The sequence below is a fragment of the Scyliorhinus canicula genome, chromosome 6, assembly GCF_902713615.1.
Source record: "Scyliorhinus canicula chromosome 6, sScyCan1.1, whole genome shotgun sequence".
Taxonomy (NCBI): Eukaryota; Metazoa; Chordata; class Chondrichthyes; order Carcharhiniformes; family Scyliorhinidae; genus Scyliorhinus; species Scyliorhinus canicula.
The window spans coordinates 18383-32240 of NC_052151.1; the positions used below are offsets into that span (position 1 = coordinate 18383).

The window sequence follows — 13858 nt, forward strand, 5'->3', positions numbered from 1 at the left end:
CACAGAGAGAGACTGGGGGTGACAGAGACTGGGGGTGACAGAGAGACTGGGGGTGACAGAGACTGGGGGTGACAGAGAGACTGGGGGTGACAGAGAGACTGGGGGTGACACAGAGAGACTGGGGGTGACACAGAGAGACTGGGGGTGACAGAGACTGGGGGTGACAGAGAGACTGGGGGTGACACAGAGAGACTGGGGGTGACAGAGAATATCTGGGGGTGACACAGAGACTGGGGGTGACAGAGAGGGACTGGGGGTGACACAGAGACTGGGGGTGACAGAGAGAGACTGGGGGTGACAGAGAGACTGGGGGTGACAGAGAGACTGGGGGTGACAGAGACTGGGGGTGACAGAGAGACTGGGGGTGACAGAGAGACTGGGGGTGACAGAGACTGGGGGTGACAGAGAATATCTGGGGGTGACACAGATGTCGGGGGTGACACAGAGGTTGGGTGGACCAGTTGTCTGAGTATCTGGATCTCACACTGCACAATATCCCCAGGTGAGGAAATGCATAGTTTCATTAAATTCTGAGGAAACTGTCTTCATTGCCGGCTGAAACCATTTTATCAATCAAACTACACACAGACCGCAGGCAGGTCAGCTTAATGAGCAGGAAAGAGGCATTTGCAATCTCAGCATCTTCCAATCATTTTCTAGCCGGACATGGTTAGACTGAGCCACTGTAAATACAGAAAAGGAAATGTGTGAGCCTTCAGAGTAAAACATAGACGTCTATAAAAAAGAGGCTAAGAGGAAAAGAACATTCAGGCCTGTGCAGCCTACACCCAACATTCAGGCCTGTGAGGCCTACACCCAACGTTCAGGCCTGTGAGGCCTACACCCAACGTTCAGGCCTGTGAGGCCTACACCCAACGTTCAGGCCTTTGAGGCCTACACCCAACGTTCATGCCTGTGCGGCCTACACCCAAAATTCAGGCCTGTGAGGCCTACACCCAACGTTCAGGCCTGTGAGGCCTACACCCAACGTTCAGGCCTGTGAGGCCTACACCCAACGTTCAGGCCTTTGAGGCCTACACCCAACGTTCAGGCCTGTGCGGCCTACACCCAAAATTCAGGCCTGTGGGGCCTACACCCAACATTCAGGCCTGTGCGGCCTACACCCAAAATTCAGGCCTGTGCAGCCTACACCCAAAATTCAGGCCTGTGGGGCCTACACCCAAAATTCAGGCCTGTGCGGCCTTCACCCAACATTCAGGCCTGTGCGGCAGACACCCAAAATTCAGGCCAGTGCGGCCTATACCCAACATTCAGGCCTGTGTGGCCTACACCCAAAATTCAGGCCTGTGCTGCCTACAGACAAAATTCAGGCCTTCGCGGCCTTTACCCAACATTCAGGCCTGTGTGTCCTACACCCAATGTTCAGGCCTGTGCGGCCGACACCCAAAATTCAGGCCTATGGGGCCTTCACCCACCATTCAGGCCTGTGCGGCCTACACCCAACATTCAGGCCTGTGCGGCCGACACCCAAAATTCAGGCCAGTGCAGCCAATACCCAACATTCAGGCCTGTGCGTACTAAACCCAACGTTCAGGCCTGTGCGGCCGACACCCAGAATTCAGGCCTATGGGGCCTTCACCCACCATTCACGGCTACGTGGCCTATACCCAACATTCAGGCCTGTGCGTCCTACACCCAATGTTCAGGCCTGTGCGGCCGACACCCAAAATTCAGGCCTATGGGGCCTTCACCCACCATTCAGGCCTGTGCAGCCTACACTACACATTCAGGCCTGTGCGGCCGACACCCAAAATTCAGGCCAGTGCGGCCTATACCCAACATTCAGGCCTGTGCGGCCTACACCCAAAATTCAGGCCTGTGCGGCCTACACCCACCATTCAGGCCAGTGCGGCCTATACCCAAAATTCAGGCCAGTGCGGCCTATACCCAACATTCAGGCCTGTGCGGCCTACACCCAAAATTCAGGCCTATGGGGCCTTCACCCACCATTCAGGCCTTTGCGGCCTACACCCAACATGAAAATGAAAATTGCTTATTGTCACGAGTAGGCTTCAATTAAGTTACTGTGAAAAGCCCCTAGTCGCCACATTCCGCCGCCTGTCTGGGGAGGCTGGTATGGGAATTGAACCGTGCTGCTGGCCTGCTTGGTCTGCTTTAAAAGCCAGTGATTTAGCCCTGTGAGCTAAACCAGCCCACATTCAGGCCTATGAGGCCTACACCCAATATTCAGGCCTATGAGGCCTACACCCAACATTCAGGCCAGTGCAGCCTACACCCAACATTCAGGGCTAACATTCAGGCCTGTGCAGCCTACACCCAACATTCAGGACTGTGCAGCCTACAGCCAACATGCAGGGCTAACATTCAGGCCAGTGCGGCCTACACCCAACATTCAGGCCAGTGCGGCCTACACCCAACATTCAGGCCAGTGCAGCCGACAGCCAACATGCAGGGCTAACATTCAGGCCTGTGTGGCCTACACCCAACATTCAGGCCAGTGCAGCCTACACCCAACATTCAGGCCAGTGCGGCCCACACCCAACATTCAGGACTGTGCAGCCTACACCCAACATTCAGGCCAGTGCGGCCCACACCCAACATTCAGGCCAGTGCGGCCTACACCCAACATTCAGGGCTAACATTCAGGCCTGTGCAGCCTACACCCAACATTCAGGACTGTGCAGCCTACAGCCAACATGCAGGGCTAACATTCAGGCCAGTGCGGCCTACACCCAACATTCAGGCCAGTGCGGCCTACACCCAACATTCAGGCCAGTGCAGCCTACACCCAACATTCAGGGCTAACATTCAGGCCTGTGCAGCCTACACCCAACATTCAGGACTGTGCAGCCTACAGCCAACATGCAGGGCTAACATTCAGGCCAGTGCGGCCTACACCCAACATTCAGGCCAGTGCGGCCTACACCCAACATTCAGGCCAGTGCAGCCTACACCCAACATTCAGGGCTAACATTCAGGCCTGTGCAGCCTACACCCAACATTCAGGGCTAACATTCAGGCCTGTGCAGCCTACACCCAACATTCAGGGCTAACATTCAGGCCTGTGCAGCCTACACCCAACATTCAGGACTGTGCAGCCTACAGCCAACATGCAGGGCTAACATTCAGGCCAGTGCAGCCTACACCCAACATTCAGGCCTGTGTGGCCTACACCCAACATTCAGGCCTATGTGGCCTACACCCAACATTCAGGCCTGTGTGGCCTACACCCAACATTCAGGCCTGTTTGGCCTACACCCAACATTCAGGCCTGTTTGGCCTACACCCAACATTCAGGCCTGTTTGGCCTACACCCAGCATTCAGGCCTATGCGGCCTACACCCAACATTCAGGCCTTTTTGGCCTACACCCAGCATTCAGGCCTGTTTGGCCTACACCCGGCATTCAGGCCTATGCGGCCTACATCCAACATTCAGGCCTGTGCGGTCTAGACCCAGCAGTCAGGCCTGTGCGGCCCAGACCCATCATTCATCAGGACCCATCAGGAATAGTGCAAGACTGGAGGATAGCAAATGTTGTCCCCTTGTTCAAGAAGGGGAGTAGAGACAACCCCGGTAACTACAGACCAGTCAGCCTTACTTCTGTTGCGGGCAAAGCCTTGGAAAAGTTTATAAGAGATCGGATGTATAATCATCTGGAAAGGAATAATTTGATTAGAGATAGTCAACATGGTTTTGTGAAGGGTAGGTCGTGCCTCACAAACCTTATTGAGTTCTTTGAGAAGGTGACCAAACAGGTGGATGAGGGTAAAGCAGTTGATGTGCTGTATATGGATTTCAGTAAAGCGTTTGATAAGGTTCCACACGGTAGGCTATTGCAGAAAATACGGAGGCATGGGATTCAGGGTGATTTAGCAGTTTGGATCAGATATTGGCTAGCTGATAGAAGACAGAGGGTGGTGGTTGATGGGAAATGTTCAGGCTGGAGTCCAGTTACTAGTCGTGTACCACAAGGATCTGCTTTGGGGCCACTGCTGTTTGTCAGTTTTGCAAATGACCAGGAGGAGGGCGTAGAAGGATGGGTGAGTAAATTTGCAGATGACACTAAAGTCGGTGGAGTTGTGGACAGTGCGGAAGGATGTTACAAGTTACAGAGGGACATAGATAAGCTGCAGAGCTGGGCTGGCAGGTGGCAAATGGAGTTTAATGCAGAAAAGTGTGAGGTGATTCATTTTGGAAGGAATAACAGGAAGGCAGAGTACTGGGCTAATGGTAAGATTCTTGGTAGTGTGGACGAGCAGAGGGATCTCGGTGTCCATGTCCATAGATCCCTGAAAGTTGCCACCCAGGTTGAGAGGGTTGTTAAGATAGCGTACGGTGTGTTAGCTTTTATTGGTAGAGGGATTGAGTTTCAGAGCCATGAGGTCATGTTGCAGTTGTACAAAACTCTGGTGCGGCCGCATTTGGAGTATTGCGTACAGTTCTGGTTGCCGCATTATCAGAAGGATGTGGAAGCATTGGAAAGGGCGCAGAGGAGATTAACCAGAATGTTGCCTGGTATGGAGGGAAGGTCTTATGAGGGAAGGCTGAGGGACTTGAGGCTGTTTTCGTTAGAGAGAAGAAGGTTAAGAGGTGACTTAATTGAGGCATACAGGATGATCAGAGGATTAGATAGGGTGGACATCGAGAGCCTTTTTCCTCGGATGGTGATGTCTAGCACGAGGGGACATAGCTTTAAATTGAGGGGAGATAGATATAGGACAGATGTCAGAGGTAGGTCCTTTACTCAGAGAGTAGTAAGGGCGTGGAATGCCCTGTCTGCAACAGTAGTGGACTCGCCAACACTAAGGGCATTTAAATGGTCATTGGATAGGCATGTGGACGGTAAGGGGGTTTCACAGGACGGCGCAACATCGAGGGCCAAAGGGCCTGTACTGCGCTGTAATGTTGTATGTTCAAGACTGTGCGGCCTAAACCCAAAATTCCAGCCTGTGTGGCCTACATCCAGCAATCAGACCTGTGCAGCCTACATCCCACAGTCAGGCCTGTGTGGCCTACATCCCACAGTCAGGCCTGTGCAGCCTACATCCAGCAATCAGACCTGTGCAGCCTACATCCCACAGTCAGGCCTGTGTGGCCTACATCCCACAGTCAGGCCTGTGTGGCCTACATCCAGCAATCAGACCTGTGCAGCCTACATCCCACAGTCAGGCCTGTGTGGCCTACATCCAGCAGTCAGGCCTGTGTGGCCTACATCCCACAGTCAGGCCTGTGTGGTCTACATCCCACAGTCAGGCCTGTGTGGCCTACATCCCACAGTCAGGCCTGTGCAGCCTACATCCAGCAGTCAGGCCTGTGCGGCCTACATCCCACAGTCAGGCCTGTGCGGCCTACATCCCACAGTCAGGCCTGTGTGGCCTACATCTAGCAATCAGGCCTGTGTGGCCTACATCCAGCAGTCAGGCCTGTGTGGCCTACATCCCACAGTCAGGCCTGTGTGGCCTACATCCAGCAGTCAGGCATGTGTGGCCTTCACCCAAAATTCAGGCTTGTTTGGCCTATGCCCAACAGTCAGGCCCATTCTGAGGCCGACATCGAACAGTCACAATAGAACATTCCAGCTCAGTACAGGCCCTTCAGCCCTCGGTGTTGCGCCGTCCTGTGAAACCCCTCTAAAGTCCCTCTACACTATTCCCTTATCGTCCACATGCCTATCCAATGACCATTTGAATGCGTTTAGTGTTGACGAGTCCACTACTGTTGCAGGCAGGGCATTCCACACCCCTCCTACTCTCTGAGTAAAGAACCTACCTCTGACATCTGTCCTATATCTATCTCCCCTCAATTTAAGGCTATGCCCCCTCGTGCTGGACATCACCATCCGAGGAAACAGGCTCTCAATGTCCACCCTATCTAACCCTCTGATCATCTTGTATGCCTCAATTAAGTCACCTCTTAACCTTCTTCTCTCTAACGAAAACAGCTCAAGTCCCTCAGCCTTTCCTCATAAGACCTTCCCTCCATACCAGGCAACATCCTGGTAAATCTCCTCTGCGCCCTTTCCAATGCTTCCACATCCTTCCGATAATGCGGCGACCAGAACTGTACGCAATACTCCAAATGCGGCCGCACCAGAGTTTTGTACAGCTGCAACATGACCTCATGGCTCCGAAACTCAATCCCTCTACCAATAAAAGCTAACACACCGTACGCCTTCTTAATAACCCTCTCAACCTGGGTGGCAACTTTCAGGGATCTATGTACATGGACACCGAGATCTCTCTGCTCATCCACACTACCAAGAATCTTACCATTAGCCCAGTACTCTGTATTCCTGTTACTCCTTCCAAAATGAATCACCTCACACTTTTCTGCATTAAACTCCATTTGCCACCTCTCAGCCCAGCTCTGCAGCTTATCTATGTCCCTCTGTAACTTGTAACATCCTTCTGCACTGTCCACAACTCCACCGACTTTAGTGTCATCTGCAAATTTACTCACCCATCCTTCTACGCCCTCCTCCAGGTCATTTATAAAAATGACAAACAGCAGTGGCACCAAAACAGATCCTTGTGGTACACCACTAGTAACTGGACTCCAGGCTGAAAATTTCCCATCAACCACCACCCTTTGTCTTCTATCAGCTAGCCAATATCTGATCCAAACTGCTAAATCACCCTGAATCCCATGCCTCCATATTTTCTGCAATAGCCTACCGTGGGGAACCTTATCAAACGCTTTACTGAATTCCATATACAGCACATCAACTGCTTTACCCTCATCCACCTGTTTGGTCACCTTCTCAAAGAACTTAGTAAGGTTTGTGAGGCACGTCCTACCCTTCACAAAACCATGTTGACTATCTCTAATCAAATTATTCCTTTCCAGATGATTATACATCCTATCTCTTATAAACCTTTCCAAGGCTTTGCCCACAACAGAAGTAAGGCTCACTGGTCGATAGTTACCAGGGTTGTCTCTACTCCCCTTGTTGAACAAGGTCACGCCCTGAACCACCAGCCTAATAACTTCTTCCTGAGCACTTCTCCCATTCTCCCTCCCCCCGCAATGGAATAATAACGGGGCAAATAGCAACGCGACCCATTTCATACTGAGGGACAGGAAAATACTCACATCAACAATATTCATCTCCACCGTGCCATCCTCTTGCTCCAGGGCTTTGAATGATCCTGAACATAGACAGTTATTTGGTCATAATAGGCATGAATAAAATCTAAATATCCTTAGCTTTGGATCTTAAAACACAGCATCAAGGAGGCTATTCGCTCTCTCGTACTTGTGCTGCCTCCTTGAATGAGCTATCCAATTATCCCACCACCTCTGTTCTTCCCCCGGAGCTCCGCAAATACTTCCTTTTCCAGTATTTCTCCAATTGCCTTTTGAAAGATCCGACTGAATCTGCTTCCGGGCAGCGCAGTCCCGATCACTACTCGCTGACCCACCTCATCTCATCTCTGCCAATCACCAAAAAGCTTTGGGTACTGACGTCCTACCCTTTCCTCAAATCATTTCATCAAAATCATGACAGATTCGAGCACATCCACAAAATCTCTTCTTAACCTTCTCCTGCTAATCCCAGTTTTCCAGTCTCTCTAGATGAACTGCCTCATCCCTCGTTCCATTCGAGTGAATCCCCTCCACACCCTCTCCATCCATGTGAAAGTCCACATGGATACGGACCAAACATTCATTCAGACAGATTGGTGTCAGCTCCAGACCGGGGAAGTGGTGGAAGAAACATGGGCAACTAGCCGGTGTTGTTCCTTTGTTTAAGAAGGGGTAGCGGGAATAATCCAGGAAATTACAGGCCGGTGAGCCTTACGTCAGGGAGAGAAGAGTTCCTACTCGACTGCTTGGAGTCAGTGGCTGGTCCATATTCAAGAACTCAGTGACCAACCTAAACGTTTATGCCACCACCGTCACAGACTTCATCAGCAAATGTGTGGACGACTGTGTGCCAGAGAAGGCAGTACGTATGCTCCCCATCCTCACCAATCTGCTGCAGATGGATCTGTCCTTGACAGTATCGGCAGTATCCACCGCACAGTCCTTGTGGAGACAAAGTCCCGTCTTCACATTGAGGATCCCCTCCATCATGTTGTGTGGCACGACCACTGTGCTAAATGGGATAGACTTCAAACAGGTCTAGCAACTCCAGACTGAGCATCCATGAGGTGCTGTGGGCCATCAGCAGCAGCAAAAATGTATTCAACCACAATCTGTAACCTCATGGCCCAGCATATCCCCCACTCTACCATTACCCCCCAGCCAGGGGATCAACCCTGGTTGAATGAAGAGTGCAGGAGAGCATGCCAGTGTCCCTGACTCCGGTGCACTGTTCGGGTGAGTAATAAGTTTGCAGATGATGCTAAATTGGTGGTGTGGTAAATAGCGGGGATCAAGGCCTTCGATTACAGGACGATATAGCTGGGCTGGTTAGATGGGCAGAGGAGTGACAAATGGGATTTAACCCTGATACGTAATAATAATCTTTATTAATGTCACAAGTCGGCTTACATTAACACTGCAATGACGTAACTGTGAAAAGCCCCTAGTCGCCACATTCCGGCGCCTGTTCAGGTCACAGAGGGAGAATTCAGAATGTCCAATTCACCTCACAGCTCGTCTTTCGGGACTTGTGGGAGGAAACCGGAGCACCCGGAGGAAACCCACCCAGACACGGGGAGAACGTGCAGACTCCGCACAGACAGTGACCCAAGCCGGGAATCAAACCTGGGACCCTGGCGCAACAATGCTAACCACTGTGCTACTGGGCTGTGTGAGGTGATGCATTCTGGGAGGACTAACAACGGAAGGGAACACACAATGAACGGCAGGGTGCTGGGAAGACCAGTGGGAGCATCCTGCTGTGCACGTTCACAGATCTGTGAAGATAACCGGATAAGCTGGTTCAGAAGGTATACGGGACACTGCCTTGATTAACTTATTCATATAAAATGCTGGATAGGCCACAGCTGGAGTACTGTGTGCAGTTCTGGTCACCACACTATAGGGAGTGATTGCCCTGGAGATTCACCAGCATGTTGTCTGGCCTGGAACGTTTCAGCGATGAAGAGAGGCTGGTTAGGCTGGGGTTGTTTTCCTTGGAGCAGCGAAGGCCGAGAAGATTGAAGTGTATAAAATTATGAGGGACATAGATAGTGTGGACAGGAGGAATCTTTACCCTCTCAGTGTAAACAATCAGGGGACACAGATTTACAGTAAGGGGCAGGAGGTTTAGAGGGGATGTGAGGAAAAAGCTTTTTACCCAGAGGGGGGTGGGAGTCTGGAACTCGCTGCCTGAGAGGGGGGTGGGAGTCTGGAACTCGCTGCCTGAGAGGGGGGTGGGAGTCTGGAACTCGCTGCCTGAGAGGGGGGTGGGAATGGGGAACTCGCTGCCTGAGAGGGGGGTGGGAATGGGGAACTCGCTGCCTGAGGGGGGGGTGGGAATGGGGAACTCGCTGCCTGACAGGGGGGTGGGAATGGGGAACTCGCTGCCTGAGAGGGGGTGGGAATGGGGAACTCGCTGCCTGAGAGGGGGGTGGGAATGGGGAACTCGCTGCCTGAGAGGGGGGTGGGAATGGGGAACTCGCTGCCTGAGATGGGGGTGGGAGTCCGGAACTGGCTGCCTGAGAGGGGGGTGGGAGTCAGGAACTCGCTGCCTGAGAGGGGGGTGGGAGTCTGGAACTCGCTGCCTGAGAGGGGGGTGGGAGTCTGGAACTCGCTGCCTGAGAGGGGGGTGGGAATGGGGAACTCACTGCCTGAGAGGGGGGTGGGAGTCTGGAACTCGCTGCCTGAGAGGGGGGTGGGAATGGGGAACTCGCTGCCTGAGAGGGGGGTGGGAATGGGGAACTCGCTGTCTGAGAGGGGGGGGGGAATGGGGAACTCGCTGCCTGAGAGGGGGGTGGGAGTCCGGAACTGGCTGCCTGAGAGGGGGGTGGGAATGGGGAACTCGCTGCCTGAGAGGGGGGGTGGGAGTCTGGAACTCGCTGTCTGAGAGGGGGGTGGGAATGGGGAACTCGCTGCCTGAGAGGGGGGTGGGAATGAGGAACTCGCTGCCTGAGAGGGGGGTGGGAATGGGGAACTCGCTGCCTGAGAGGGGGGGTGGGAGTCTGGAACTCGCTGCCTGAGAGGGGGGTGGGAATGGGGAACTCGCTGCCTGAGAGGGGGGTGGGAGTCTGGAACTCGCAGCCTGAGAGGGGGGTGGGAGTCTGGAACTCGCTGCCTGAGAGGGGGGTGGGAATGGGGAACTCGCTGCCTGAGAGGGGGTTGGGAATGGGGAACTCGCTGCCTGAGAGGGGGGTGGGAATGGGGAACTCGCTGTCTGAGAGGGGGGTGGGAATGGGGAACTCGCTGCCTGAGAGGGGGGTGAGAGTCTGGAACTCGCTGCCTGAGAGGGGGGTGGGAATGGGGAACTCGCTGCCTGAGAGGGGGGTGGGAATGGGGAACTCGCTGCCTGAGAGGGGGGTGGGAATGGGGAACTCGCTGCCTGAGAGGGGGGTGGGAATGGGGAACTCGCTGCCTGAGAGGGGGGTGGGAATGGGGAACTCGCTGCCTGAGAGGGGGGTGGGAATGGGGAACTCGCTGCCTGAGAGGGGGGGTGGGAGTCTGGAACTCGCTGCCTGAGAGAGGGGTGGGAGTCTGGAACTCGCTGTCTGAGAAGGGGTTGGGAGTCTGGAACTCGCTGCCTGAGAGGGGGGTGGGAGTCTGGAACTCGCTGCCTGAGAGGGGGTTGGGAGTCTGGAACTCGCTGCCTGAGGGGGGGGGGGATCTGGAACTCGCTGCCTGAGAGGGGGGTGGGAGTCTGGAACTCGCTGCCTGAGAGGGGGGTGGGAAGGGGAACTCGCTGCCTGAGAGGGGAGGTGGGAGTCTGGAACTCGCTGCCTGAGAGGGGGGTGGGAATGGGAACTCGCTGCCTGAGAGGGGGGGTGGAGTCTGGAACTCGCTGTCTGAGGAGGGGTGGTGGGAAGGGGAACTCGCTGCCTGAGAGGGGGTGGGAATGGGGAAATCGCTGCCTGAGAGGGGGGTGGGAATGGGGAACTCGCTGCCTGAGAGGGGGGTGGGAGTCTGGAAACTCGCTGCCTGAGAAGGGGGGGGGGTGGGAATGGTGAACTCGCTGCCTGAGAGGGGGGGTTGGGAATGGGGAACTCGCTGCCTGAGAGGGGGGTTGGAATGGGGAACTCGCTGCCTGAGGAGGGGGGTGGGAATGGGGAACTCCGGCCTGAGAGGGGGGTGGGAATGTTTAACTCGCTGCCTGAGAGGGGGGTGGGAGTCTGGAACTCGCTGCCTGAGAGGGGGTGGGAGTCTGGAACTCGCTGCCTGAGAGGGGGGTGGGAATGGGGAACTCGCTGCCTGAGAGGGGGGTGGGAATGGGGAACTCGCTGCCTGAGAGGGGGGTGGGAGTCTGCAACTCGCTGCCTGAGAGGGGGGTGGGAATGGGGAACTCGCTGTCTGAGAGGGGGGTGGGAGTCTGGAACTCGCTGCCAGAGAGGGGGGTGGGAGTCTGGAACTCGCTGCCTGAGAGGGGGGTGGGAATGGGGAACTCGCTGCCTGAGAGCGGGTGGGAATGGGGAACTCGCTGCCTGAGAGGGGGGTGGGAATCTGGAACTCGCTGCCTGAGAGGGGGGTGGGAATGGGGAACTCGCTGCCTGAGAGGGGGGTGGGAGTCTGGAACTCGCTGCCTGAGAGGGGGGTGGGAATGGGGAACTCGCTGCCTGAGAGGGGGGTGGGAATGGGGAACTCGCTGCCTGAGAGGGGGGGGGAGTCTGGAACTCGCTGCCTGAGAGGGGGGTGGGAATCTGGAACTCGCTGCCTGAGAGGGGGGTGGGAATGGGGAACTCGCTGCCTGAGAGGGGGGTGGGAGTCTGGAACTCGCTGCCTGAGAGGGGGGTGGGAATGGGGAACTCGCTGCCTGAGAGGGGGGTGGGAATGGGGAACTCGCTGCCTGAGAGGGGGTTGGGAATGGGGAACTCGCTGCCTGAGAGGGGGGTGGGAATGGGGAACTCGCTGCCTGAGAGGGGGGTGGGAATGGGGAACTCGCTGCCTGAGAGGGGGGTGGGAATGGGGAACTCGCTGCCTGAGAGGGGGGTGGGAGTCTGGAACTCGCTGCCTGAGAGGGGGGTGGGAATGGGGAACTCGCTGCCTGAGAGCGGGTGGGAATGGGGAACTCGCTGCCTGAGAGGGGGGTGGGAATCTGGAACTCGCTGCCTGAGAGGGGGGTGGGAATGGGGAACTCGCTGCCTGAGAGGGGGGTGGGAGTCTGGAACTCGCCGCCTGAGAGGGGGGTGGGAATGGGGAACTCGCTGCCTGAGAGGGGGGTGGGAATGGGGAACTCGCTGCCTGAGAGGGGGGTGGGAGTCTGGAACTCGCTGCCTGAGAGGGGGGTGGGAGTCTGGAACTCGCTGCCTGAGAGGGGGGTGGGAATGGGGAACTCGCTGCCTGAGAGGGGGGTGGGAGTCTGGAACTCGCTGCCTGAGAGGGGGGTGGGAATGGGGAACTCGCTGCCTGAGAGGGGGGTGGGAATGGGGAACTCGCTGCCTGAGAGGGGGTTGGGAATGGGGAACTCGCTGCCTGAGAGGGGGGTGGGAATGGGGAACTCGCTGCCTGAGAGGGGGGTGGGAATGGGGAACTCGCTGCCTGAGAGGGGGGTGGGAATGGGGAACTCGCTGCCTGAGAGGGGGGGTGGGAGTCTGGAACTCGCTGCCTGAGAGGGGGGTGGGACTGGGGAACTCGCTGCCTGAGAGGGGGGGTGGGAATGGGGAACTCGCTGCCTGAGAGGGGGGGGTGGGAGTCTGGAACTCGCTGCCTGAGAGAGGGGTGGGAATGGGGAACTCGCTGCCTGAGAGGGGGGGTGGGAGTCTGGAACTCGCTGCCTGAGAGAGGGGTGGGAATGGGGAACGCGCTGCCTGAGAGGGGGGGTGGGAATGGGGAACTCTCTGCCTGAGAGGGGGGTGGGAATGGGGAACTGGCTGCCTGAGAGGGGGGTGGGAATGGGGAACTCGCTGCCTGAGAGGGGAGTGGGAATGGGGAACTCGCTGCCTGAGAGGGGGGTGGGAATGGGGAACTCGCTGCCTGAGAGGGGGGTGGGAGTCTGGAACTCGCTGCCTGAGAGGGGGGTGGGAGTCTGGAACTCGCTGCCTGAGAGGGGGGTGGGAGTCTGGAACTCGCTGCCTGAGAGGGGGGTGGGAGTCTGGAACTCGCTGCCTGAGAGGGGGGTGGGAATGGGGAACTCGCTGCCTGAGAGGGGGGTGGGAATGGGGAACTCGCTGCCTGAGAGGGGGGTGGGAATGGGGAACTCGCTGCCTGAGAGGGGGGGTGGGAATGGGGAACTCTCTGCCTGAGAGGGGGGTGGGAATGGGGAACTGGCTGCCTGAGAGGGGGGTGGGAATGGGGAACTCGCTGCCTGAGAGGGGAGTGGGAATGGGGAACTCGCTGCCTGAGAGGGGGGTGGGATGGGGAACTGGCTGCCTGAGAGGGGGGTGGGAATGGGGAACTCGCTGCCTGAGAGGGGGGTGGGAGTCTGGAACTCGCTGCCTGAGAGGGGGGTGGGAGTCTGGAACTCGCTGTCTGAGAGGGGGTGGTGGGAATGGGGAACTCGCTGCCTGAGAGGGGGGTGGGAATGGGGAACTCGCTGCCTGAGAGGGGGGTGGGAATGGGGAACTCGCTGCATGAGAGGGGGGTGGGAGTCTGGAACTTGCTGCCTGAGAGGGGGGTGGGAATGGGGAACTCGCTGCTGAGAGGGGGGTGGGAATGGGGAACTCGCTGCCTGAGAGGGGGGGTGGGAATGGGGAACTCGCTGCCTGAGAGGGGGGTGGGAATGGGGAACTCGCTGCCTGAGAGGGGGGTGGGAATGGGGAACTCGCTGCCTGAGAGGGGGGGTGGGAGTCTGGAACTCG

The 13858-nt window shown here is 56.4% G+C and overlaps 1 protein-coding gene and 1 long non-coding RNA gene across 2 annotated transcripts in view; one reads left to right on the top strand and one right to left on the bottom strand.

Moving 5' to 3' along the window:
- Positions 1–540: 540 nt before the first annotated feature.
- Positions 541–7136, bottom strand: LOC119966776. The gene is made up of 2 exons (XR_005460829.1): positions 7077–7136; positions 541–683 (listed from the first exon to the last, which is right to left on the bottom strand). It is a non-coding gene; the product is annotated as an uncharacterized LOC119966776 (long non-coding RNA).
- Positions 7137–8789: 1653 nt separating this feature from the next.
- Positions 8790–13858, top strand: part of LOC119966899 (calpain-1 catalytic subunit-like) — an 85404-nt gene continuing 80335 nt past the window's right edge. Inside the window, exon 1 of the mRNA XM_038798855.1 lies at positions 8790–8881. Within this exon, the coding sequence (XP_038654783.1) occupies positions 8790–8881 (92 nt within the window). The remainder of the gene's footprint in view (positions 8882–13858) is intronic.